Source organism: Sturnira hondurensis, unplaced genomic scaffold, assembly GCF_014824575.4.
Source record: "Sturnira hondurensis isolate 20B ecotype Veracruz unplaced genomic scaffold, ASM1482457v3 Scaffold0022566, whole genome shotgun sequence".
Classification (NCBI taxonomy): Eukaryota; Metazoa; Chordata; class Mammalia; order Chiroptera; family Phyllostomidae; genus Sturnira; species Sturnira hondurensis.
The window spans coordinates 5,962,183-5,988,666 of NW_028095197.1; the positions used below are offsets into that span (position 1 = coordinate 5,962,183).

Sequence of the window (26,484 nt, forward strand, 5' to 3'; positions counted from 1 at the left end):
GACGGAGCCTTAGGTATTCACCAGGGCAGGACAACCCAAGTCACTGGGCTGTGATACTGTATGTGGGGGCAGGGTCCAAGAGGGGAAAAAAATGTCACTTTGCTCTGCTCTCTGTTGCACCTCAGTCCCTTCCACTGCTTCCCCCAAGCAAATTGGGCCTTTCTGATGCTGATTCCTATGTGGGTGGGCTTGTGTGCAGTCTAGGACCCTCCAAAGAACTTTTCTGTGAGGGTGGGTGTCTCTCCCTGCGTCTCAGCCCCTACAAGTCTTTTCAGTTGGTGTTTTGAGGCTTTATTTCCCGGGGCTAGGACCCTGGGTTCCGCAGTCTATCTCGCTCCCCAGTTATCTGTGCACGAATTTGGGACCGCTGCCTGGTCAGCCAGCCACCTTGTGCAAGGTGCCCCGCTTCTCAATTGCCGCCTCTCTGGGTCTGCCCATTGCCTCCCCATGCCTGGAGTCTGCCAGTCGCCGCCTGGGTGCCCAGGGTCTGCCTGGTGCCGCCCTGTGTGCCCGGTGTCAATGCTTCCTATACTGGGACCCCTCTCCGCTCAGCCTCCTGACTGGGTCCCACCTACTGTCTGGATGAATGTGTCTGTTTTAACTCCTTGGTTGTCGAACTTCCATACAGTTTAATTTTCTTTCAATTTTGGTTGTTACTTTGTTTCTGAATTGTTGTTGTCCTTATTTTGGTTGTTCGAGGAGGCACAGTGTGTCTACCTATGCCTCCATCTTGGCCAGAAGTCCCAGAATTTTTTAAAAGTATATTTTATTGATTATGCTGTTACAGTTTCATTTTTTTCTCCCCCCTTCCTTCTAGCATCCCCACCCCTTAGTTCATGTCCATGGGTCATACATATCAGTTCTTTGTCTTCTCCATTTCTTGTAGTATTCTTAACCTCCTACTATCTATTTTGAACTTACCAACTATTTCTTATTCCCTGAACCTTTTCCCTTATTCTCCCTCCCCCAGCCACTGATATACCTCCATGTGATCTTTTTCTGTGATACTGTTTCTGTACTAGTTGTTTGCTTAGTTTTTGTTTGTTTTTTAGGTTTTGTTGTTGATAGTTGTTTGTTGTTATTTTACCGTTTATAACTTTGATCTTTTTCTTAGATAAGTCCCTTTAACATTTCATATAATCAGGGCTTGGTGATGAAGCACTTTGCCTTATCTGGGAAGCATTTTATCTGCCCTTTCATTCAAAATGATAGCCTTGCTGGATAGGGTAATCTTGAATGCAGGTATTTGCTTCTCATGGCTTTGAATACTTCTTCCCAGCCCCTTCTTGCATGTAAGGTTTCTTTTTAGAAATCATCTGATGGTCTTATGGGAATTCTTTTGTTGGTAAATGTCGCCTTTTCTCTTGATGCTTTTAAGATTCTCTTCTTGTCTTCAATCTTGGGTAATGTAATTATGTGTCTTGGTGCGTTCCTCTTTGAGTCCATCTTTTTTGGGACACCGTACTTCCTGGACTTGTATGTCTATTTACTTTGGTAGAGTGGGGATGTTTTCTTTCATAATTTTTTCAAGTAAGTTTTCAATTTCTTGCTCTTCATCTTCTCATTCTGGCACCCCTATGATTAAAATGTTGGAACATTTGAAGTTGTCCCAAAGGTTTGTAAACCTCTCCTCATTTTTTTGCATTCTTGTTTCTTCTGTTCTGATTGAATGTTTATTTCTTCCTTCCATTCCAAGTTGTTGATTTGAGTCCTGGTTGCCTTCCCTTCATTGCCAGTTCCTGGTATACTTTTCTTTATTTCACTCTGCGTAGCCTTCACTGTTTCCTCTATTTCCGTCGGTATTCAATCATTTCTTTGAGCATCCTGATTACCAGTGTTTTGAACTCTGCATCAGCTAGGTTGGCTATCTCCTTGTGGCTTAGTTCTTTTTCTGGAGTTTTGATCTGTTCTTTCATCTGGGCCATATTTCTTTGTCTCAGAGCACCTGTTACATTGTAAGGAGGGGAGCCTTAGGTATTTGCCAGGGTGGGGCAACCCACTTCGTTGCCTTGTGGTGCTGTATGTTGGGGTGGGGTTAAAGAGGGAACAGTGCCACTTGCTTGACTCTTGTCCTTCTTTCAGTCACTTTCCCCACTACCCACAATCGTATTGGGTCCTTCTGCTGTTGATTCCTGGGTGGGTGGGTTTGTGTATGATCTAGAACCCCCTGGGCCCCTCCAATGGACATACTCATGAGACTGGGAGTTTCTCCCACTGTTGAAACCCCAAGTGGTTTTTACATCTAGAGGTTTTGAGGCTTTATTTCCTGTGCTTGAACCCTGGGTTGTGTGGTCTGTCTTGCTCCCCAGTTGTTCCTCTCAGTTTTTCCCCTTGTGAATGTGGGCCTGCCTGGTCTTCCAGCCACTTGCTTCCTGTCTTCTCTGCATGCTGCCTGTCTCTACCCCTCCTACCAGTCTGGGTGTATGTTTCTTTTTTAACTCCTTGGTGGTTGGACTTCCATACATTTTGATTTTCTGGTAGTTCTGGTTGTTGTTTTTTTTTTTTAATTGGTTGTTGTCCTTCTTTTGATTGTGAGGAAGTGAAGTCTCTCTACTTATGCCTTCATCTTGGCTGGAAGTCTTTTTTTATAAGCTAAGAGACATTTAAACTGGTTTACTTCAACTTAATTTTCTTTTTTTTTTTTTACTTTTTAATGGGGAGAAATTCATTGTTAGAAACTACGTACATCACCTTGTAAAACCCTGTCCATCAGGCATATAGCATACTAATTCAGTAGAATATGATGGAGCTATAGAATTTATCTTGAATTCTGGCACATAAAAAATGAAATTCATTCCACTAGGATGAGTTAAAATATTACTCAGATTATTCAGTGATTCTGTTTTTTAAAAGATTTTATTTATTTATTCTTAGACAGAGGGGAAGGGAGGGGAAGAGAGAGGGACAGAAACAGCAATATGTGGTTGCCTCTTGTGTGGTCCCTACTGGGCCTGCAACCTAGGCATGTGCCCTGACTGGGAACTGAACCAGTGACCCTTTGGTTCTCAGGTGGATACTCAATCCATTGAGCTATACCATTGAGGGCCAGTGATTCTATTTTATCTAATTTCAGTGTGATGGATACATATAAGGGGTGACACCCCACCCTAAAAAAGGGAATTATCTTCTGGAGGGTGGGCCCCTTGTAGTACAGGCTACCTTGCTAGATGAGTGTTCTAGGAACCCAACAGTGTACCGATTGGCATTGCTGTGGGCGGCTGCATTTAGCTTCAGTGAATTTTTTTGAAGACTTTAAATGTGTTTGCGCATTTTGTGATCTGTGATTCACCAGCATATCTGCCCACACCATGCTGAGTGTTCAGGAGTTTAAAGTCCAAAATGGCATGACCCCTGTGCCCAGTGTCATTCTGAGTGACTTTTTTTGTTTTCATGGATGAAAAAAGTCCTCAAGTGGACACGTTTTGCCAATGTGGAAGATGTGAAACAAAAAATTCCAGATGCATTAAAAGGCAACCAACGAGTTCAAAAGCTTTTGAGCAGTGGAAGAAACATCTTCATAGGTGTGTTGAAGTCACCTTCATGAAAGAATAAATACACAATGTTTTATAAATAAAAGTTTCTGGTAATCACCCCCTTGTATACCTTTTAAAACACTGAGATATAGTTTACATATAAACTATATATAGTATAATTTACTGTTTAGTTTTTAGGTCTATGAATTGTGACAAAAACTCAGAGTCAGTTAACCAGTAGTACAGTTAAATATAAAATAGCTCTGTTGACCTAAAAAATTTCTGTGTTCTGCCCTGGCTGGTGTAGCTCAGTGGATTGAACATGGACAGACTTGCGAACCAGAGGATTGTGGTTTGATTCCCAGTCAGGGCACATGCCTGGGTTGCAGGCCAGTTCCCAGTAGTGGACACATGAGAGGCAACCATACATTGGTATTTCTCTCCCTCTTTCCTTTCCTTTCCCTCTAAAGATAAATAAGATCTTTTAAAAAAGTTTTCTGTGTTCCTTTTCAAAAAAATTTTCTTTCTTTTTTTTCTAGAGAGAGGAGAAGGGGGATAGGAAGAGAGGGAGATAAACATCGATCTGAGGGAGAAACATCAATTGGTTGCCTCTTGCACATGCCCCAAATAGGGAATGAACCTGCAACCTAGGCATGTGCCCTGACCAGGAATCTAATTGACCACCTTTTGGTTTGCAGGACAGTGTTCATTTTGTTGAGCCACACTGGTCAGGGCCCTGTGTTCCATTTCATAGTCAGTTCCTTTTGCCACTGTCAGTCCCTGGTAGCTCAATTAATTTCCTGTCCCCAATTCAGAATATTGTAAATAGAATCACATAGTATATAACCTTTTGAGTCTGGCTTTGTTCACTTGCCATGATGCATTTGTGATTCATCCATGTTGCTGTGATGTGTGTCAGTATGCCACATACAATTTACCCATTTAAAATGTACAATTCAGTCCTGGTTAGTGTGGCTCAGTGGATTGAGCACTGGCTTATGAACCAAAGGGTTGCCGGTTCAATTCCCAGTCTAGGGCACATACCTGGGTTCCAGGCCAGGACCCCAGTAGGAGGCATGCAAGAGGCAGCCACACATTGATGTTTCTTTCTCTCTCCTCCCTCTCTTTCTCTCTGTCTAAAATAAATAAAAATCTTTAAAAAATAAAAAATAAATAGAATGTACAATTCCGTGGTTTTAAGTATATTAAGTTGTGCAATCATCACTACAATAACTTTTATAAAACATTTTAATCATCATAGAAAAGAACCTTGTAGCCTTTAGCTATCATCTTTCCAACCCCTTGAATTTTTATATATGGTACAAGGCATGAATTGAGGGTTTTACATATTTTTGCATATGAATGTTTGACACTATTTGTTGAGACTGACCTTCCTCTTTTGAAATGCCTTTGCACCTTTGTTAAAATCAATTGGATGCCGGTCTTCCAGGCATGATGGAGGAAATGGAAGTGTAGGCAGAAACGCTTCTCATCTTCTCACAACCAAAAGAAGGATAACTACTAATTAAAAAAAAAAGAACAATCAGAACTGCCAGAATCATTTGCATGAAAGTACAAGAACCAAGGAGTTAAAGAAACATTCAACCAGTCTGGTGCACCTGGACAAAGAATTATGGCTCAAATGAAAGCGCAGATCAAAACTCTGGGAAAAAAACTAAGCAACAAGGAGATAACCAGCCTATCAGATGTAGAGTTCAAAACATTCAAATCAGAATGCTCCCAGAAATGATTGAACTTGGTCGCAAAATGAAGGATGAAATGAAGGCTATATAAAGTGAAGTAAAGGGAAATATACAGGGAATCAACAGTGAAGGGAAGGAAACTGGGACTCAAATCAACGATTTGGAACAAAAGGAAGAAGTAAGCATCCAACCAGAATGGAATGGAGAAACAAGAATGCAAAAAATGAGGAAAGCTTAGAAGCTCTGGGACAACTTTAAGCCTTCCAACATCTGAGTCATGGGGGTGCTGGAAGGAGAAAAGTAAGAGCAAGAAATTGAAAACTTATTTGAAAAAAAAAGTGAAGGAAAACGTCCACAATCTGGCAAAGGAAATAGACTTTCAGGAAGTCCAGGAAGCTCAGAGAGTCCCAAAGAATTTGGACCCAAATAAGCACACACCAAGGCACATCATAATTATATTACTCGAGATTAAAGATAAGGAGAGAATCTTCAAAGCAGCAAGAGAAGAGACAGTTAACTACAAAGGAGTTCCCATAAGACTATCAGCTGATTTCTCAAACCTTACAGGCGAGAAGGGGCTGGAAAGAAGTGCTTGAAGTCGTGAAAGGTAAGGACCTACCTCCAGGATTAATTGTATTCTTCTGTCCAGCAAAGTTATCATTTAGAATGGAAGGGCAGGTAAAGTGATTCTCAGATGAAGTCAAGTTAAAGGAGTTCATCATCACCAAGCCCTTATGTGAAACGTTAAAGGGATTTATCTAAGAAATAGAAGATCAAAAACTATGAACAGTAAAATGACAACAAACTCACAGCAATCAACAACTGAAGCTAAAAAACAAAAACAAAACTTAAGCAAACAATTAGAACAGGAACAGAATCACAGAAGTGGAGATCACAAGGAGGGTTATCAGTGGGGAGTGGAGGGGAGAATGGGGAAAAGTACAGGGTATAAGAAGCATAATAGGCAGGCACAAAGTAGACAGGGGGAGGTTAAGAATAGTATGGGAAATGGAGAAGCCAAATAATTTATTTCTACAACCCATGGACTCTGAACGAAGCAGGGGGAAACCTGGATGGTAGGTACAGGGAGGAGGGTGATAAAGGGGAGAAAAAAATTGGGACAACTGTAATAGCATAATCAATAAAATATTGTTTAAAAAAACCAAGTGGGTGCCCTGACTAGTGTGGCTAAGTGTGTTGGGCGACATCCTGCAAATTGAAAGGTTGCTGGTTTGATCCCAGGTCTGGGCACATGCCTGGATGTCTGCCAGGTTTCCTAGTTGGGGTGTGTACAAGAGGCAACAGATTGATGTTTCTCTCCCTCCCTTTCTCCCTCCTTTCCCCTCTTTCTAGAAATAAATAAATAAATAAATAAATAAATATTTTTAAGAAGAAAATCATTGACTATATGTGTATGAGTCTATTTCTGGACTCTGTTCTATTGGTCTGTGTGATATCTTTATACCATTTCCACACTTTCTTAATTACTGTAGCTTAATATAAGTCTTGAAATTAGATGGTAAATTTTGCAGCTTTGTTGTTTAAAATTATTTTGGCTATTTTATTTCCTTTGCCTTTCCATGTAAATTTTATTTTATTTATTTTATTTTTTTTAAGATTTAAAAAAATTTTTTCTTTTTTTTAAAGATTTTATTTATTTATTTTTAGAGGGGAAGGGAAGGAAAGAGGGAGAGAGAAACATCGATGTATGGTTGCTGCTCGTGGGTCCCTCTTGGGAACTGGCCTGCAACCCAGGCATGTGCCCTGACTGGGAATCGAACCGCGGTTATTTGGTCCACAGGCCTGCGCTCAATCCACTGAGCTAAACCAGCCAGGGCTCCATGTAAATTTTAAAATAAACTTGTCAGTTTCTTTTTAAAGAATCCCGTGCAGATTTTGAGTGAGTTTCACGATAGGTGCAATATATTCACTTGGAAAAAACTTCCAGTGGAAAATAAATCATTTTCACTATGATTTCTTGCATTTTGCTATAATGCAGGGGAAGAAACAATACCATAAATTCATATACTTAACCTTAATTTTAAAAAGTTTTTTTTGCTTATGTCTTAGGTAAGTTGAAGGTATAAACAACATACCATCTCAAGGGAGATAAACTTTAGGTTGAAGAGCTCAGAGTATTTATGCAAGACTTTGTACCTATTTATCTATGGGTTGAAAGTGCAAAGATAATATTAAGCTGGGTGTGTGGCTTTATGATTTTTTCCCTTTGTTTCTTTAAACATTTTATACAAAATTAAAACAGTACAAAAGATTGACTATATTCTTTTTTTTAATATATTTTATTGATTATACCATTACAGTTGTTCTATTCCCCCCTTCATTCCCCTCCACCCCCACACTCCCTCCCCCACCCTTCTCCCCCCCTTAGTTTATAACCACGTGTCTCAAGTTCTTTAGGTTGTATATTTCCCCCACTATTCTCACCCTCCCCCCTATCTATTTTCTACCTACCATCTATGCTATTTTCTGTGCCTTCTCCCCCCTTCTCCTCCTCCTACCCCCCTGTTTCTAACCCTCCATGTGTTCTTCATTTCTATGGTTCCACTCCTGATCTAGCTGTCCTCTTGGTTTGCTTTTGTTTTAGGTGTGGTTGTTAATAACTGTGTGTTTGCTGTCCTTTCACTGTTCATATTTTTCATCTTCTTTTTCTTATATAAGTCCCTTTAGCATTTCATATAATAAGGGCTTGGTGATGATGAACTCCTTGAACTTGACCTTATCTGAGAAGCACTTTATCTGTCCTTCCATTCTAAATGAAAGTTTTGCTGGATAAAGCAATCTTGGCTGTAGGTCTTTGGATTTCATGACTTGGAATACTTCTTTCCAGCCCCTTCTTGCCTGTAAGGTCTCTTTTGAGAAATCCGCTGACAGTCTGATGGGTACTCCTTTGTAGGTGACTGTCCCCTTATCTCTTGCTGCTTCTAGGATTCTCTCCTTCATTTTAGTCTTGGCTAATGTAATTATGATGTGCCTTGGTGTGTTCCTTCTTGGGTCCAACTTCTTTGGGACTCTCTGAGCTTCCTGGATTTCCTGGAAGTCTATTTCCTTTGCCAGACTGGGGAAGTTCTCCTTTATTATTTGTTCAAATACGTTTTCCACTCGTGGCTGTTTCCTTCCCCCTTCTGGTACCCCTATAATCCGGATGTTGGAACGTTTAAAGATGTCCTGGAGGTTCCTAAGCCTCTCCTCATTTTTTTGAATTCTCATTTCTTCATTCCTTTCTGGTCGGATGTTTCGTTCTTCCTTCTGGTCCATTCCATTGATTTGAGTCCCAGTTTCCTTTCCATCGCTATTGGTTTCCTGGACATCTCCCTTCATTTCAGTTAGTTTAGCCTTCATATGTTCCTCCAATTTGTGACTGTACTCTACCAATTCTGTGAGCATCCTGATAAATAGTGTTTTAAATTGGGCTTCTGAGAGGCTGGCAATCTGTTGGTCGCTTAGAGTTATTGGCTCTGGGACTTTGAGTTCTTCTTGAGCCATCCTTTGGGCTGTTCGTGCCTGTTAAGTAGCAGGAACGGAGCCCTAGGTTTTCACCAGAGCAGGGCAACTCAGTCGCTGGGTTGTGACGTTGTATGTGGGGGTGGGGTCAAAGAGGGACAATGGCTTCCCTCCGGCGCCCGCCGCCGCGACCCCCACCAGCACCGCAGCCACCACCGTCACCAGGGCCACTCGCCCCGCTCCACTGCACGCGAGTGTGCCACCGTTGTCAGCCCTCCACCACTGGGTTTGCCCCCTGGGGCCTGTGTGGTCCGTCTCACTGCGCGCGAATGTGCGACCTTGGTCAGTCTGTTCCGCACCCCGACTAGTTCTGGGCTGCCTGCGCTCCTAGGTCTGCCCTGCCTGACCCAGCTCCGCTGCTGGCTCCACCTCTTACCGTCCTCGTTGAACGGTTCGTAGCTGTCGGACTTCCGTATAATTCGGTTTTCTGGCTTCTGGGTGTGTGTTAGTTCTCCAAAACTTTTGTTGTATCCAAACTTGGTTGTGGGAGAAGGCACAGTGTTTCCACCTATGCCTCCATCTTGGCGGAAGTCCAGATTGACTGTATTCAATATAAAAATATTGACTATATTCCTGATGCTATGTCATTCATTCCTCACTTCAGAAATTTCAGTCTTAACAGTTATAGTTAATTGACAGTAAAAGTTGTAATAACTGAATAAGTGGAATATCTCCTTTAGTCTATTATTGACATTGTTTATATCAGGAAGATATGTACTTAGTAATTTTTTCTTTTGACATTTCGCATGTAAGTTGGTCAGTGGCTAGTACATTACTGTCATTTTTCCCCCCAGAACATGCAAATTTAAAAAATGTTTAATTTTTCTCTAGAAAGCAATTTCTCCCCCTTTCTTTCTATATTGACACTTTGGGACTGAAAAGTTTGAAGACTTTATCAGTTCTGTCACCTTTTAGTCTTCTGAGTTTTTTTATAGCCTGAATTTTCTTGTAATGATTTGTTTATATTCCTTCAAGGCATCAATAGCTTAAGAAATATTTCTTTGTTTTTCAGGTTCTAAATGGCTTCTAAGAAGTTGGGTGCAGATTTTCATGGTAAGTAGACTTGTGCTTTAAGTTTTGATTTGATCAGAGAGTTTGAAATCACTTAAGTGCTTAACATGTTTTTAATTTAAATGAGCAGCTTGAGAACAATAAAATTGCACAACAGGGTAGCGTACACATTTTGTAGAACTTAAGGTAACTCTTTTTACTTTGGTATTTTTATTTAAATTACAATGTATATTCAGTATTATTCTGTATTAGTTTTTAGTGTACAGCATCGTGGTTACAAAGAGGTCCTCTCAATATTTCACATACCCACCTGGCCCTATACAAAGTTATTGACTCTGTACATACAATATTATTGACTATATTCCTGATGCTGTAATTTACATTCCTGTGACTGTTCTGTAGCTACCAGTTTGTACTTATTAACCCTTTCACCTTTTTAACCCAGCCCTCCAATCCCCCTTCCCTCTGGCAACCATTAGCTGTTTTCTATGAGTCTGTTTCAATAGATAGCTTTAACAATTAAGTAGTTCCTTAAATGGATAGTAGTAGTCTCTCTGGTTATTTTACTTGATAACCAGGATGGTCAAGGAGGCTGCCTGTTTTTATTGTTTTAGCAGTATTTTGAAGTAGTTACCATTCCTTGGTTATAGCTCTTCTCTATCTCGTGTGAAAAATTCTAAACTTCTAGTTAACAGTTCATAATATTTTGGTTTAGTTGCCCCCCACCAAGGAAGTAATATATTACAAATAAACCATGAATAGTAGATCAATATATTATAAAGGTATCAGTAGTGTAATGACAGTTTTGCATTAGAGACTATTAGTTTACCATCTTGTTCTAAAATACGACTTTCGAAAACTTTATTGTCTGCATTGGGGAGGAATGGAGGTACCTAATAAGTTATCATTAGAGACCTCTTTTCATATAGTAGAAGAAAAGGATTAAACACCAGAAATATCCAGACAATGCTATTCTTTTCAAAGGGGTTTTAAAACTGATCTTTCATTTAAAAATCATGCCATTGTAAGAATGGTTTGCTAGGCAGCTTGGCAGCACGTCGTGGTCTGCTCTTCATAGTGTCAGCTGAGTCAGGGTAGTACAACAGTCATTGTGGTGTTAATTTGCTCACATACTTTATATAATAGCTATAATATTTTGAATTGCCATTGTACATATACTTAACATTCATTACATGAGTATCTTTTGTTAAATCCCTTCGGAGTTGTCATTCAGACTCTGAAATTTTCATTTTGTGTAACAGGTCAAGCATGAGATATGCCAGGTAAGTTACCTGCTGTTTAAGGATTATTACAGGAGTTTTTCCAAATATGGTAATTTGCTGCATAATGATATTGTGGTTAACAGCAGACCAAATATAGGATGGTGGTCCATAAAATTATAATGGAGCTGAAAAAGTCCCATCACCTGGTGATGGGATAGCTGTCAGAACGTCGTAGCACATTAATGACTCATGTATTGTGTTGCTGGTATAAACAAGCCTACTGCATTGCTACCTTATAAAATTGTAACATACAGTTATGTCCAGTATATAATACTTGATAATGATAGTAAACAGCTGTGTTACTGGTTTATGTATTTACTATACTATACTTTTTATTGTTATTTTAGACTATAATCTCTCTATCTATACTTTTTTAAAAGTTATCCATAAAACAGTATGCCCTGTTATGTCAGGAGCAGCCACTGAAATCACATATTTACTGCATGTCTGGATTGCATCATTTTCTGTTGTGTGTGATTTGATTTTGTGTTGTTTTCTTCATCATGGCTGCTAAGTTGCCAGTAAGCAGCCATATTGAATGAATGATCTGGAAATGAAATTAAGAGTGATCAGGGACTTCAAAGGTGGAAAAATCATTGATGGTTATTACTTGCCAGTGAGGTATGTCTCATTCCACCACAGCTATGATCTTGAAGAACAGGACAAAGTGACGGAAGGTGTTAAAGTATCTGCTTCATGGAAGGCAATAAGACTAATAAAAATCTGAGAAGGACCTATATCAGACGTGGAGAAACTTCTGATGACCTGGATTGAAGACCAGGTATATAAGCGTATCTATTCCTCTCAGCACTCTGATGATCATGGCCAAAGCAAGAAGTTTGTGATGTTGAAAGAAAAGGTTAGATCTCACTACAGTGCTGAATATACTGCTAGCTCTGGTTGGTTTAAATGATTTAAGAATTGTTACTCATTACATAATGAAAAAGGGACTGGTGAGTCTTAAGAGTGCTGATGTGAAGGCCGCTGAAGAATTTTTGGAAACTTTAGATGTGCTGATTGTGGAGGAAAATTACTTGCCAGGACAAATATTCAGTATGGATGAAACCTCCATATTCCAGAAACAGATGTCTGAAAGGACTTTCATCTATTAAGGAGGCCAAGTCCATACCAAATTTCAAGGCTTCTAAGGACAGGACGACAGTCTTGCGTGGGGGAAATGTTGCAGGCTACAAATTGAAACTGTTTGTGACCTGGCACAGTGAGAACCCCAGGGCCTTCAGGCATATCAGTAAGCACATGCTGCCAGTATAGTACAGGAACAGTAAGAAGTCATGGATGACCAAGCTCCTCTTCCAAGATGCTCTTCTGAATTGTTGTGCCATGAAATGGAGATGTACTACTTGGAAAATAACATACCTTTCAAGATTCTGCATATTGTTGATAATGCTTTTGGACATTCTCCTTTTATTGGTGGTCTTTATCCCAAAACCACAGTGGTGGTTCTCCCTCCAAATTGCACTCTTAGATCCAATCAATGGGTAAAGGAGTTAAAGCAGCTTTTAAAGCCTCCCACCTCATTGCCCAGGCTATTGCTGAAATCGAGGAAGACACTGATGCAATTCTGGGAGGATTACAACATCTATGACTGCATCAAGAACCTTGCTTGAGCTTGGGGTGGTGTCACCAACAAGTGTGAATGACATGTGGAAGAAGACACTCAAGAGGTTCATCTATGACTTCAAAGGATTTGCCAAGCATGAGGAAGTTGCAGAAATCAACGAGGCTGTGGTTGAGATGGCAAACAAGTTTAACTTGGGTGTGGATGAAGGTGACACTGAGGAGCTCCCAGAGGTGATTCCTGAGTAATTGACTAAGGAGGAATTGTTAAAACTGGAACAGGAATGCATAGCTGAAAAAGAGGCAAGAGAGAAACTGCAGAAGAACCCCCAAGAAAATTCACAATGGAGCATTTAGCAAAAGGTTTTGCACCTGGCCAGCATGGCTCAGTTGGGTGGAGTGTCATTCTGTAGACCAAAGGGTTGCAGGTTTGATTCTCAGGTTGCAGGTTTTGATCCCCTGTTATGGCGTGTATGAAAAGACAACCAATTGATGTTTCTCCTTGCTGCAATCTATTGAAAGTCAGCTCAGGGGGTGCAGCTGGATAGGGGGCCGTCTCCTCGCCCACCACATGTTTGTGGGGAACCTGGTGCTAAACCAATAGATGTTTCTATTGCTCCCTTTCTCTAAGAGCAATAAAAAAATGTCCTCAGTTGAGGTTTTTAAAAAACAAGCTTTTATAGTACTTTGTAAGCTTCTAAAAAGTTGAGAACATAGACTCCAACACTGCAAGGTTTTCATTAACAGGAGTGTTTATGGTGCATTATCTGCTTAGGAGCAAATCTGTGATGGAAAAAAGAAACAAACCAAGCAAACCCACAGGGACATATTTCTGAAAAGAGTGACACTCCTCAAGCAGAGCCTGAGCCAGGTCCTTCAGGAGCTGTTCCAGAAGTCAGCATTGTTACCATTGGAGATGACAGCTCCATGGGTGTTACTGCCCCTGAGGACCTCCCAGTGGGACAAGACGTGGAGGTGGAAGACAGTGACATTGATGATTCCTGACCCTGTGTAGGCCTCGGCTATTGTGTGTTTGTGTCTTAGTTTTTAACCAAAAAGTTTAAAAAGTAAACAGTCTATGATGCAAGAAAGAGTACATTTTAAGTAAGTTTCGCCTAAGTGTACCGTGTTTATAAATTCTACAGTAATGTCCTAGGCCTTTACATTCACTCACTGGTCACTCACTGACTCACCCAGAGCAACTTCCAGTCCCACAAACTCCATTCATGGTAAGTGCCCTATACAGGTGTATCATTTTGTCTTTTATACCATATTTTTATTGTACCTTTTCTACATCTAGATACTTACTGTTGTGCTACTTCCTGCTGCCCATAGTATTCAGTGCAGTAACAGGTTTGTAGTATAGGAGCAGTCAGGCTGTACCATGGAGCCTGTGTGTGTAGTGGGCTAGGTTTGTGTGAGTGCACTCTACAGTGTTCATGCAGTGATGAAATCTACTGGTGCATTTCTCAGAATGTGTCCTTGTTATTAAGCTACCCACGATTGTATTCAAATGATAGTAAAAGAGGTGGATTTGAAGTTGCCTCTGGATCTCTCTTCCAGGGGAAAAGAAAAGACAGACAAGAACACAGGAAAGACCTAGTGAGAGAAAATAGCAAAAAATGAAAAATTTAAACTTAGAATCCTATTTCAAAAGAAAAGCTTTCTATCTCAAACCTTAGGGAACTCTTTTTGATTGATTGAATTGAAAATAAGTGTACCTCAGGTTATGTGTTTCTGTTAACCAATGTAGAGAGATTATAATTCTGAAGTTATCTGATCAGTAAAGGCTTTTTTACAACTTTCTCTGTCTCCTAACCCATTTTTGTTGTTGTTGTCGGATGATGTTCTACCTGAGTAAAAGTTGGGAAAAGATTTTCTCTTTAATTTAATTTGTTGAGCTTCTTATGATTTAATTTGCTGAGCTCCTATTTGAGTTTCGTTGGGATTTTATATTAAGAATCTTATTTTTTAGTTATCATGTAGTCTAAGAAATAGAAACTAAAGATAAGAGGTGGAGAATAATTAAAAGGCAATCTTGTTGGCATCTGAGTGCAGGGAATCAAGTTCATCCTGGCATTATAGGGCTGAAATTAGAAAACCAGGAAATTAAGGCTACTGCTCTTTCTATCACTTAGGAAGCTGAAAAGACTTTTCTCACCTCTTTGCTCTGTGGATGGATGTGCTCCGTTTTAATACTTCTGTTATATAGACTTGCTTTTTGGCCTACTTGTGTAGAGTACATGGAGCCAAAATGGGCACCCCAGTTTTGGTGCTTCTTGCCACTGGATCTTGCAGCTTAAGTGGCTAACATCATATAGCTAGAGTTGTCTCTTTTGATCAAGGGAGTATTTGATCAAAATTTAGAGTACTCACCTAAATTAGATCTTCCCTGACTGGTCCATTGGGGGTTAGAGAGAGAGGGAGAGTGTGTGTTTGTGTGTAAGTCTTCTAGGGCACTTGGGATGTGGACAAGGAAGTAACTGCTCTCATTAAAATGCTCTTTTTCTATTTATGTATTTGGTCTGATTAAATCTTGTGCTCTTCTGTCTTATGCCTCTGTTGGATTGACCTTCAAGTTTAATTTTTCCAACTGAGGTTGAATTTCTTCCACAGTAATTAATAACCACATATTCCTAAATAACAATGAGAAATATAAAGAGTTATGCCCTGGCTGGTGTAGCTCAGGGGATTGAGCATGGGCCTGTGAACTACACGATCGCAGTTCGATTCCCAGTCAGGGCACATGCCTGGGTTGCAGGCCAGTTCCCAGCTGGGAATGCACGAGAGGCAACCATACATTGATATTTCTCTCCCTCTCTCCTTCCCTTCCCCTCTAAAGATAAATAAATAATAATAGTAAAAATCTTTTAAAAACTTCTAAAAAAAGAAATATAAACAGTTACTTTTCAAAGACCTTTAAATATATTATCTTTATGTTCATTACAAACCCTTGATGTAGTTTACATCAGGCCTTTCTTGGATCCTGGTTCTTTAAGATGTCTGTCCTCTCTAGTTTTTAACTTATTGGCCACTTATTTCATCTAAGAAAAAAAGTTATTTCCCAGAAGTGACTTTTAAAGGATTCTAAAAAACACTTCCTTTTAAAAAAATATTTCAACAAATAAATAAATTAGTATTTTAAAATCTGAAAAAATGCCTTGAGATTTTAATTGAGGAAAACATGTCTCTATAACCCAACTTAATAAAAGTGAACTTCCTCCTTTGGAAGGCCAAGCTGTCCTATTTATGACCATTTAGCTAACGTCTAAAGAGGTGCATATTGTTCTTGGTTTAATTTCTACTAAGATACTGAAATACTTTTTCTGCTGACTGATAGAAAAGGGTATTTCATATTATAGAAAACATTTTAAATGTTGATCTGTTAATGCTTTAAAGAGTTATGAAGAGAAAAGTTGGCAGTCATTGAATCATTGTTCTCCTGTACGTAACATGCTATTGCTCTTCTTTCAAGATTTTCTCCATAGTTTTTGTTTTCAGCATTTGACTATGTTGTGCCTTGGTGTGGTTTTGTATGTATTTATCCTGCTTGGAGCTAACTAAACTCCTTGAATCTGTGGATTAATGTCTTTTTAAATCACTTTTGAAAAATTTGCAGCCAGTATCTCTTACCACATTTTTTCTGGCCTGTTGTCTCTCTTTTATCTTCTTGTAACTGCAATTATTACATGTGCATTAGGTTGTTCGATAATGTTCCAGAGATCTCTTAAGGCTCTATTTTATTTTTCCCCCACTTCTTTCTTTGTGTTTCCATTAATTTTTTTTTACTTAACTTCAAGTTCTCTGATGTTTTCCTTTGCCGAGTATTATCTTTGCATTAGTGCATAGCCTGGCTTATGAACTATCAACAGTTTCTTCTCTAATACTATATTTTCCATTTCTAGCATTTCCAGTTGTCTCTTTATATTTCCATCTCTGTTGAAACTCCCTGTCTTCTCATACATGTTCACCTTTTCTGTTAGAACCTTTAACATATTTATTGTAGTTATTTTAAAACTCTGTAGTTATTTAAATGTCTTAGCCATCTCTGTATTAGGGTCTGTTGACTGATCCCCCCTTTTGATGGAACACATTTTCTTCTCTGTATATCTTTATTTTTAATTCAGTGTATTTTAATTACATTGAATATTATAAAACTCACTTTGTAGGTTATCTGGCTTGTTTTTGTTACTAGGGTATGAATAACATTTTCTTCCTACTTCACATTCTATAACAGATTTCTGTGTAATTTTTTGCATGTCTGTGTGTCTAATTTTGCAAGTGTTACCTGATTTAGGCTTTAAGGTAGTGATATCCAATTATGTAATTGCAGGTTTTCACATAATTTTAATTTTGATCTGTTCTGTTCTGTTTGTTTTCGAAAACCTTTGGATACATTTGAATTAACAGTAAAACCTGAATTAAGCAAATTATTTTGCTACCTTCTATTAGAAATTTCTCTCCGACCTGGAATTGCACATTTTTTTCCAGAAAAACAAGTAGTTCACAAGATCATAAGCATATTAGCAATATAGAAAGAAAGAGAACAGAATGAAGCCTTCCCAGAACTTATAATGAGTCATTAGACACGCAACCCAGTCTCTTTTGATGGCATAATGCAAAGTGATGTGCAGAACCTGACTTCAAATTGCCACAGCCACAGGTCATCAAAGATACACTTTCTTTTTCTAAATAGAACTTAGGAAAATTAGCCCAGACATTTTAGAAAGATTTTTAGTAACAAAGACTGAGACTTGAAGTATTCGGAGTGAGCCAGGAAATTGTTAGCCACAATGTTTAATTTTCTGTCCATATGTGGAGTTTTTATTAAATCCATTTAAAACATAAAATATATTGAGAAATAAGATAAACTAATATATTTAAATAGATACTCTGATATATTGAATAAAAATGAATAGTTCCTAAGGCATGATTATATTTGCAAGAAAAATCTTTTTAATGATCATAGCATTGTTATTAATTGTACTTAAAGTAGTCTTTGTCCATTATTCAAAAGATTCCTTTTTTCCTTGCCTTCTCTTTACTTTTTAAAAAAGTTATATTGAATTGATTATGCTATTGCAGCTGTCCCAGTTTTTCCCCTTTGGACACCCTTTACTCAACTCTCCCCACTCTCTCAGGTAATCTCCACACCATTGTTCATGTCCCTGGGTCATGTGTGTAAGTCTTTTTGGCTACTGCATTTCTTATACTGTACTTTATATCCCCATGACTATTCTGTGACTCCCTATTTATACTTAATACCCTTACCTCTTCAGCCATTCCCTTCACCACTCCCTACCATTGGGCAACCATCAAAATGCTCTCTGTGCCTATGATTCTGTCTCTGTTCTTCTTGTTTGCTTAGTTTGTTTTTTAGAATCAGTTGTTGATAGATGTATATTTATTGTCATTTTTATTCATAGTTTTGATCTTCTTTTTGTTAAATAAGTCCCTTTAACATTTTATATAATAATGGTTTTGTGATGGTGAACTCTTTTAGATTTTTCTTGTCTGGGAAGCTCTTTATCTGCCCTTTGATTCTAAATGATAGCTTTGCTTGGTAGAGCATCTTGGCTGTTGGTCCCGGCTTTTCATGACTTTGAATGTTTCTTGCCAGTCCCTCTAGCCTGCAAAGTTTCTTTTGAGAAATCAGCTGACAGTCTTATGGGAACTCCCCTCTAGGCAACTAACTGCTTTTATCTTGCTGCTTTTAAGATTCTTTATCATTAACTTTTGGCATTTTAATTATGATGTGTCTTGGAGTGCCTTTTTGCATTCATCTTGTTTGGATCTCTCTGTGCTCCCTTGGCTTGCATGTCTAGTTCCTTTACCTAAGTAGGGAAGTTTTCCTGCATTATTGTTTCAAAGAGAGTTTCAATGTCTTGCTGTTTTTCTTCTCCTTTTGGCACCCTATGATGCGAATGTTGGAACACTTAAAGTTGTCCCGTGTGCTGCTTACACTGTCCTAGTTTGGGGGGATTTTTCTTCTTGCTGTTCTTGATTGCTTGTTTTTGCTTCCTTATGTTCCAAATAGTTGATTTGCTTCTCAGTTTCATCCACTCTACTGTTGTTTCCCTTAAATTGTTCTCTATTTCAATTAGTGTACCCTTCATTTCTGACTGGATCTTTTTTATGCTGTTGAGGTCCTCAGTAAGTTCCTTAAGCATCCTTACAACCAGTGTTTTAAACTCTGCATCTGTTAGATTGCTTATCTCCCTTTTGTTTAGTTCTTTTCTGGACTTTTGATCTGTTCTTTCATTAGGACCATGTTTCTTTGTCTCCTCATTTTGGCAGCCTCCCTATGTTTGTTTCTGTGTATTAGGTAGAGCTGCTCTGACTCTGTGTCTTGGGAGTGTGCACTAATGTAGTAGGTGTCCTGTAGGATCCAGTGGCATAGTCTCTCCTATCACCCAAGAAGGTACTCGAGGTGTGCCCTTCATGTGGGCTAAGTACATCCTTCTCTTGTATTTGAGTCTTGGTTGCTGTTGGCAGGTCAATGGGTGGTATTTCCCCAGGTCAGTCAGCTGCAAGGCCTGGCTATGACTACTGACCATCAACCTCCACCCTTGGTGGAAGGTCAGCTGTGCTGGAACAGCGTGGTGGTGCTCCGACGTGGTCAGTAGCTACCCATTGGGTGTGTGTGGTGGGTGCTTTTCAGGTGGTGTAGGCCAAGGTCAGCCCCCACCTGTGTTTTACCCAGGGCTACCCTGTCTAAACTGTGAAGCAAAGTGAGATGGCTGCTACTTGTGCTGGGCTTGGAGATTGCCAGGCGAAGCCAAGATGTGAATCTAGGTTGGCTGCTGCTAGTGCCATGCCTGGGGCCACTTAGAAAGTGGTATAGGGGATGGAGGCTCACTGAGGCTGGCTGTCTCTTGTTTGAAAGGATTTAGGAAGTTGTGAAGCATGAGCCAACCACCAGCTATTCATATGGAAAAGCCACTGTTAACAGCTGCTAAGTTGGGTGGACAGTGCCTCAGAGGGATCTCCAGGGTGGGCCAACAGTATTACCCAGATTGATGGAGTTTCAGATATGGCACCAGCCTGCTGGTTCTGTTGGGGAAGGCTTTAGAAAAGGGACAATGGCCTCTGCTTGCCTTTCTCCCTGGGAGAAAGCTATCCCCAGCTCTTGCTTTCATGCCAGACACTTCAGTTCCTCTCTTTATACTACTGGTGCCTTTCAAGCTGCTACCCTTTTGCTGGAACTCAGACGGAGTGAGTCTGAGTAAGTCTGTGTGTGGGTTCTTTAAGAGGAACTGCTTGGAGCTCCAGAAGTTTCTTCCACTGACTCAATCCCCACCTGTTTTTGCAGCCAGAAGTTATGGGGACTGACCTTCCTGGCACTGGAACACTTGGTTGTGGGCCCTGGTATGGGGCTGGAACCCCTTCTGGTATATCCCTCCCGAATTTTTATCCACCAGGCCGGATTTGGGACCAGCCTGTTCTGGGTCACTACCTATCCTACCAGTTTGGATGGGTGTGGTTTCTTTAATTCTATAGTTGTCAGACTTCCATTTAACTTGATTTCCGATGGTTCTGAGTAATGGTTGTAGTTTAGTTATAATTTTGATGTGTTTGTGTAAGGAACCAAGTCATACTTGCCTATGCCACCATCTTGACTGGAAGTGTCCTCTTGCCATCTCTTTAAATGCCGTTTACTTTTGATTTCTATCCTCTCTTCCCAGTAATCACAAAACTGCTCATTCCCTGTTGAGAAAATGTAAAGGACTAAGGGAAAGTTAGGGAATGTGCTAAGTCACCTTGGCATTGGCTTTGTAAGTGAAGTGAAACTGCTTTTTTAAAACAGATACCTGTAATTGGTGCTACTTGATCTTGTCTGTCCCTAAGCTACAGCCTAGTTCCATTATAGAATATTAAGTCATCAGTAGATACAACACTGTCATCATGTCCTAACTGAAAGGTAGACAAGGAAAGTGAGCACCTTTCTTGAAGGATATTCTCAACCAGCTTAGGTATCTTTAGTACTTTTTGGTATTTAGTTCTATCTCCCCCCTAACTGTCTGTTACCATATAATGGAGCCCTTTATTTAAGAACATTTTGTTAGTATTAATGTGGATAGATTTTCTCATATGTCATACATGTGTATGTTATTTTGGATAGGATTTTTTTGTAATATGTATGTTTTTGTAATGTGTAATGTAGGGTATCATAATTAACTTTCTTCAAATGTATACTTAAATTTTTCTTAAACAAAAACCTTAATTTTGTGATTAATTTGATTATATTCTTTCCTATGCTTCTTACTTAGACAATGCTGATTTCAACTTTGTTTCCATCTAATCAGGGTATGAGCCAAAGTTAGAATCTAACTTTTAAGAACATTTGAGTACCCATTTTCATGGAAGATAGTGGATAAATTTTTTTTTAAAAAGAGCTTTGTTTTTAATCTCTATAACATAAAGCATTATATAAGTGGCACAGTGTTTTAGTGTTGTAACCAACACTTAGTTTTGTTTGTAGACTGTGACAGTACTTGATTTGTTTTTTCGGAGGGATCCTGTTATATTTTTGTGACTTTGTCCAGAATCTTAGAAATGTGCTTGTGTCTTGCATGAGTACTGTATTAAAACATTTTCATAACTAGACTTGCCATTTTGAATTTTAATAAATACTAATGGAATGTGAGTGAGTGAGTGTGGGGGTGACAGTTAAATATGAAAGAAGTATAAGACCATGTCTTCTTTATTTGTTCTTATTGAGAAAATCTCATCTGCCAGGCATTATACTGAACTTGGTGGGTGTAGATATGAAAAATTTATCCCTTATTCAGGAACACCGAAATTTACACTAGAGTCTCTGGGGGGAATACAAGGAAACAAGCTATTAATAACACAGAGTGATAAGATCTCAACACTGAGATGATGGTATGAACTAGGTGTTAGATGCTCTTAAGTTAATTCTTAAAGGACTAAAAATTATTGATCAAGTAGTAAGAGTGGGACTGTAATGGGCATTGCCAGCTCAGAAAATAGCACTTACAAATGTATGACCAACTTGGAAATTTTCTACAGTGTTAATAATTTTGGTTATGCCCTAGAAAAGTTATTAAATTGAACAGTTAGGAGTTAACTTGCAAGCTGAGTGAGAAATAGTTAAAAGTGTTTTGATTCAGGCTAGGGTAGGAGCAGGGTTTGCCTCTTGTACATGCCCCAAATGGGGACTGAACCATTCTTCCTAATGGAGGGTTTCAGGTGTATCAGCAACATCTACGTCAGAATTAGGAACGATGACAGGATTGCAAATATATCATGACCTCGATAGGTCTTTAAATCTATAGAGTTTTTAAAGATTTTATTTTTAGAGAGAGGGGAAGGGAGGGAGAAAGAGCGGGAGAGAAACATCAATCAATTGTCTCTCACATGCTTCTAACTGGGGACCTGGCCCACAACCTAGGCATGTACCCCGACTGGGACTCAAACCACAACCTCTAGGTTTCCAGGCCGGCACACGGTCCACTGAGCCAAACCAAACAGGGTCAAATCTAAAGAGTTTTTAGGAGGGAGAGAAGTCATCTTCATGGGAGAGGTATAATTGTCTTTCTCTGTGAGTACTCAAGAAGATACAGTAGTGTGAGGTCCAGAAATAAGCCTTATTTTAGTAACTAATATTGAAAAAGCAAAATTCGTTTTATCAGTTATGTTTCATTGTCTGTGATGATCTGCCAGTAAGTTAGCCACAAACCTGGTCCAGAAAAGAAACATTGGTCCAGTTTGGAGTGCACAGATTAAGAGCCACTCTCATTTTGTCTGACCTTATCAATCTGTGATGGTGTGCTGGTCTTTCTGTATTATCCCACCATGATAGGCAGGCAATACAACCTTTAGGGAGATAAAGCAGTTTCATTTTTTTTAAAAAAGGATTTTATTTATTAACTTTTAGAGAGGGGGGAGAGAGAAAGGGAGAGGAACATTGATGTGAAAGGGAAACATTGATCAGTTTGCGTCTTGTACATGCCCCAAATGGGGACTGAACGTGTAACCCAGGCCTGTGCTCTGACTGGGAATTGAACTGGCTACCTTTGCTTTGTGGAACGACACCCAACCAACTGAGCCACACTGGTCAGGGCTAATTGTGTTCTCTTGATAATCCTATTCTGATTCCTGTGGCCTTCTTTCTTTGGTTTTCTTTTTTTCATAAATGCTGTGTTTCTTAAAATGTAGAACATAGTCCAGAATGTAGTCTTAAAAACAACAATCTAGAGTAAGTATTTATATTAAAAAGTGATTCCTACTAATGTAGAAAAATCCTAATCAAGGAGGTTCTTTTGTGGAGTTTCTGTCATCAATTCAGAAGTATTTACTAAATGCCCAATATGTGCCAGGCACTGTTGTAGGTTTTGAGACTACATCAGTGAATGAAATCATCTTAAATACTTGCCCACAAGGATTTGACATTCCATTGGGCAAGAGAGACAATATGTTAGAAGGTAGTAAGTGTTGGGGGTGGGGAAGATAGATGGTAAGATGGGAGTAATGAGGTAAGGGTGGGGTAGTAGTAATTTTAAATAGAGTGGTCAGGGCAAACCTCACTGAGAAAGTGACATTTGGGCAAAGACTTGAAAGGTGTGATGGAATAAGTCACATGAGTATCTGAGGGAAGAACGTCCCAGAATGAGATAGCAGCGAGGGCAGAATTTTTGACTTGGGTTTGATCCAGTTATGGTTGAGGAACAGAGAATCACTGTGACTTAGTCCATTGAGCTAGGAGGCAACTATTAGGGGTTGAGGGCAGAGAGGTTGTGAGCACTGAGGAGACTAGGCCACCATGAGTACTTTGGTTTTTACATTAAGTATTATTGAAAATAAACCCTAATACAATCAAGTAGGATTTCTTCCTTAGACACCTAGGGCAGGAGAAGGTAAGAAGTCACAGAAAGAACTTCTAGTCTTAGGATAGCATAAATTAATGTTGTATCCTAGATATAAGCTTATAGCAAAACAAATAATAAGATTTTTGCTGATATTTTCTACTTTATTTTTGATTGTAGGGACTTTCAGTTACCTTGATGATGTCCCATTTAAGATAGGAGACAAATTCAAAACACCAGCTAAAGTTGGTCTACCTATTGGCTTCTCCTTGCCTGATTGTTTGCAGGTTGTCAGAGAAGTACAGGTAAGTGGTGATTTTTAGTTAAAGTTTAGTGCATTTAAAAGTTTAATAAGTAAGATTTGATTTATAGTGAAATAGAAAAAACATTCTCATATCTCTTATTTGCATTTCTTATAGCTTCTTTCATTGCTTGGCTCACATTCTCTCTCTGTCTCTCACAACATACACACAGAAGCACAAACACACAAACACACACGTTTGTATATCAATTACAGCTCTTGTAAAATCTGTTAAATTCCTGGGTTTCTGTGGTTTGTCTGAAACAAATCTCCATTGCCTGTCTGACTTCCTTATTCACATCTTTTCCTTTTCTTTGTTAATAGCCTCATTATCTTAGTCACTCAAGTTAGATGATATTTTTCTCTCTGCAGTCTCTTCTTTTTACCGTCCTGTTCATTCATGTTTCCTACAAACCAGGTGACTAGCAATTTGTCGAACATACTGTGTATATTACCTGTCTATACTATGCTTTTTCTTATGAGCTGTTATTTCCACTTGGAATATTTTTCTCTTTCTCACTGTACTAACAGCTGTCACTCTTCTAGAAATGCCATCTCCTCAAAAGCTTCTTTTCCAACCATCTCATCTTTAAAGCCCAGTTATTGTAAATGTGTATATAGAGTTCCTTCTTGAAAGCATCAATAGCCCTATGTGTTGTGACTTGCTTTCTTCCTTCAGTGCACATTTAATGAATGCTTGCTTTTGAGTGGTGCTCTGCTAGGCTGAGGATAGAGGTAAATACCTTAATCACTGTCCTCAAGGAGCTTACAGTTTAGAGAAGGAGTCAGGTGGAAACAGAACAAACACTTCTTTCTGTGACTTAAGATTTTTAAAAAATATACCTTCTGTCAAAGTTGTTTTGTTTCTGAGGGATTTACTAAGGCATCAGCATGTTATTCTGAAAAGTATTCCTTGTTATATCTTTCAGTCTATATGCATGAGTAATCATAGTGGAAATATTTTAATTACATTTTCAAAAATAATATTTATTAAGATATAATTCACATACCATAAAATTCACCCTTTTAAGGTGTGCAAATAAGTGGTTTTTAGTATATCCAGAACTGTGTAACCATCATTATGATCTAATTCTAGAACATTTTCATTGCTCTCAAAAGAAACACAGTGCCCATAGAAGTCACTTCCTATTTTCCCTTCTCCCTCAGCCCTTGGCAAACACTAAGTCTACTTTCCGCATCTGTAAATTTGCCTATTCTAGACATAGAAATGGAATAATACAACGTAGAGCTTTTTGTAACTGCCTTATTTCACCCAGCATAATGTTTTCAAGGTGTATTCATGTTGTATGAATGAAATATTAGTATTTATTTTTATAGCTGAATAACATTGAAATATGTTATTAATGCTAATATGTTATTAATGTTATTAATATGAATGAAATATTAGCATTTATTTTTATAGCTGAATAACATTCCATTGTATTGATAATACCATGTTTTGTTTATTCATCAGTTGATGGATATTTTTGTGGTTTCCACTTTTTGACTTTTTGCAATACTACTACTATGAACATTGGTGTACAGGTTTTTGTGTGGACAAATGCTTTTCATTTTTGGAATTGCTAGGTCGTATGGTAACTAATCTTTTGAGGAATTGCCAGACTCTTCCAAAGTGGCTGCATCATCAGCAGCAGCAGCAGCATCATTATTATTATTATTATTATTGTTATTATTATTATTATTTATCCTCACTGGAGGACATTTTTTCATTGCTTTTAGAGAGAGAGAGAGGGGAGAGAGGGAGAAACATTGATGTGAGAGGGAAACATCGATTGATTGCTTTTCATTCACACAGGACCAGGGATCAAACCCAGAACCTGGGTAGGAATCGAACCCATGACCCTTTGGTCTATGGGACAGTGCTCCAGCCAACTGAGCCACAATGGCCAGGGCATGGCTGCATTATTTTATAAACTGGAACACTGCAGGAGGATTAGAGTTTCTCCACATCCTTGTCAGTCCTTGTTGTTATCTGTCTTTTTGGTTGTGTACATGCTTGTGGGTGTGCAGTAGTCTCTTACTGTGGTTTTGATGCACATTTCCCCAATTACTAATCGTGTTTTTGAGGAGCTTATATAATTTTGAATGCTGAATTGGTTGATACTTCTTTTGTGTATGGAGACTTTATTGGACTAGAAAAGTACAGATTTCTCTTACAAAGATTTACTTGTTTTGTTTGGTGACTTTTTTATTGGCAACCACAAATACTTAGTGAACACCTCTCCATGTGCACGATACTATTAGCAACATGACAAAAATACTTCCATCTTCTTTCATTAGTTCTCATAATGTTCAAATTTTTGTTTTTAGAGAGAGGGGAAGGGAGGAGGAAAGAGAGGGATAGAAACATCTGTGTGAGAGAAATATTGACTGGTTGTCTTTTGTATGCGCCCTGACCTGGGACCAAACCCACAACCCAGGCATGTGTCCTGACTGAGAATCAAACCAGTCACCTTTCGGTTTGTGGGACAGTGTCCAGCCAGTGCAGAAAACTTGTTTTGAATGATGGGAATTTTCTGTTTATTTGATCAGTGCTCACTACAATTACAGCACCCACTAATAACAAAAGGGGAGAGCAAGGTTTCAAGTTTTATTCCTGTGTGGGCCCACTGAAATTTTTTTGTTCTCTAATGGCAGATTAACATTAAACTTTAACTACTTGGGGTCTCCCTGGGGAATTGGGCTGTGGTATTGGTGCTAGATCCCTCCCTGTGCAGAGAATAGTCAGACCTAGAGTGATATACTGCTACCGTGAAGCTTCCT

At 39.0% G+C, this 26,484-nt stretch overlaps 1 protein-coding gene across 3 annotated transcripts in view; it reads left to right on the top strand.

Moving 5' to 3' along the window:
• UBAP1 (ubiquitin associated protein 1) overlaps window positions 1-26,484 on the top strand; it is a 61,858-nt gene that overhangs the window by 22,508 nt on the left and 12,866 nt on the right. The window contains exons 2-3 of one of the 3 annotated variants that reach the window (XM_037036166.1): window positions 9,711-9,751; window positions 23,580-23,704. In XM_037036166.1, coding sequence (XP_036892061.1) covers window positions 9,718-9,751; window positions 23,580-23,704 — 159 coding nt within the window. In that variant the 5' untranslated portion in view covers window positions 9,711-9,717. Of the gene's footprint in view, window positions 1-9,710; window positions 9,752-23,482; window positions 23,705-26,484 lie in introns of those variants that run through there. The other 2 variants (XM_037036167.1, XM_037036165.1) reach the window with 2 other exon arrangements.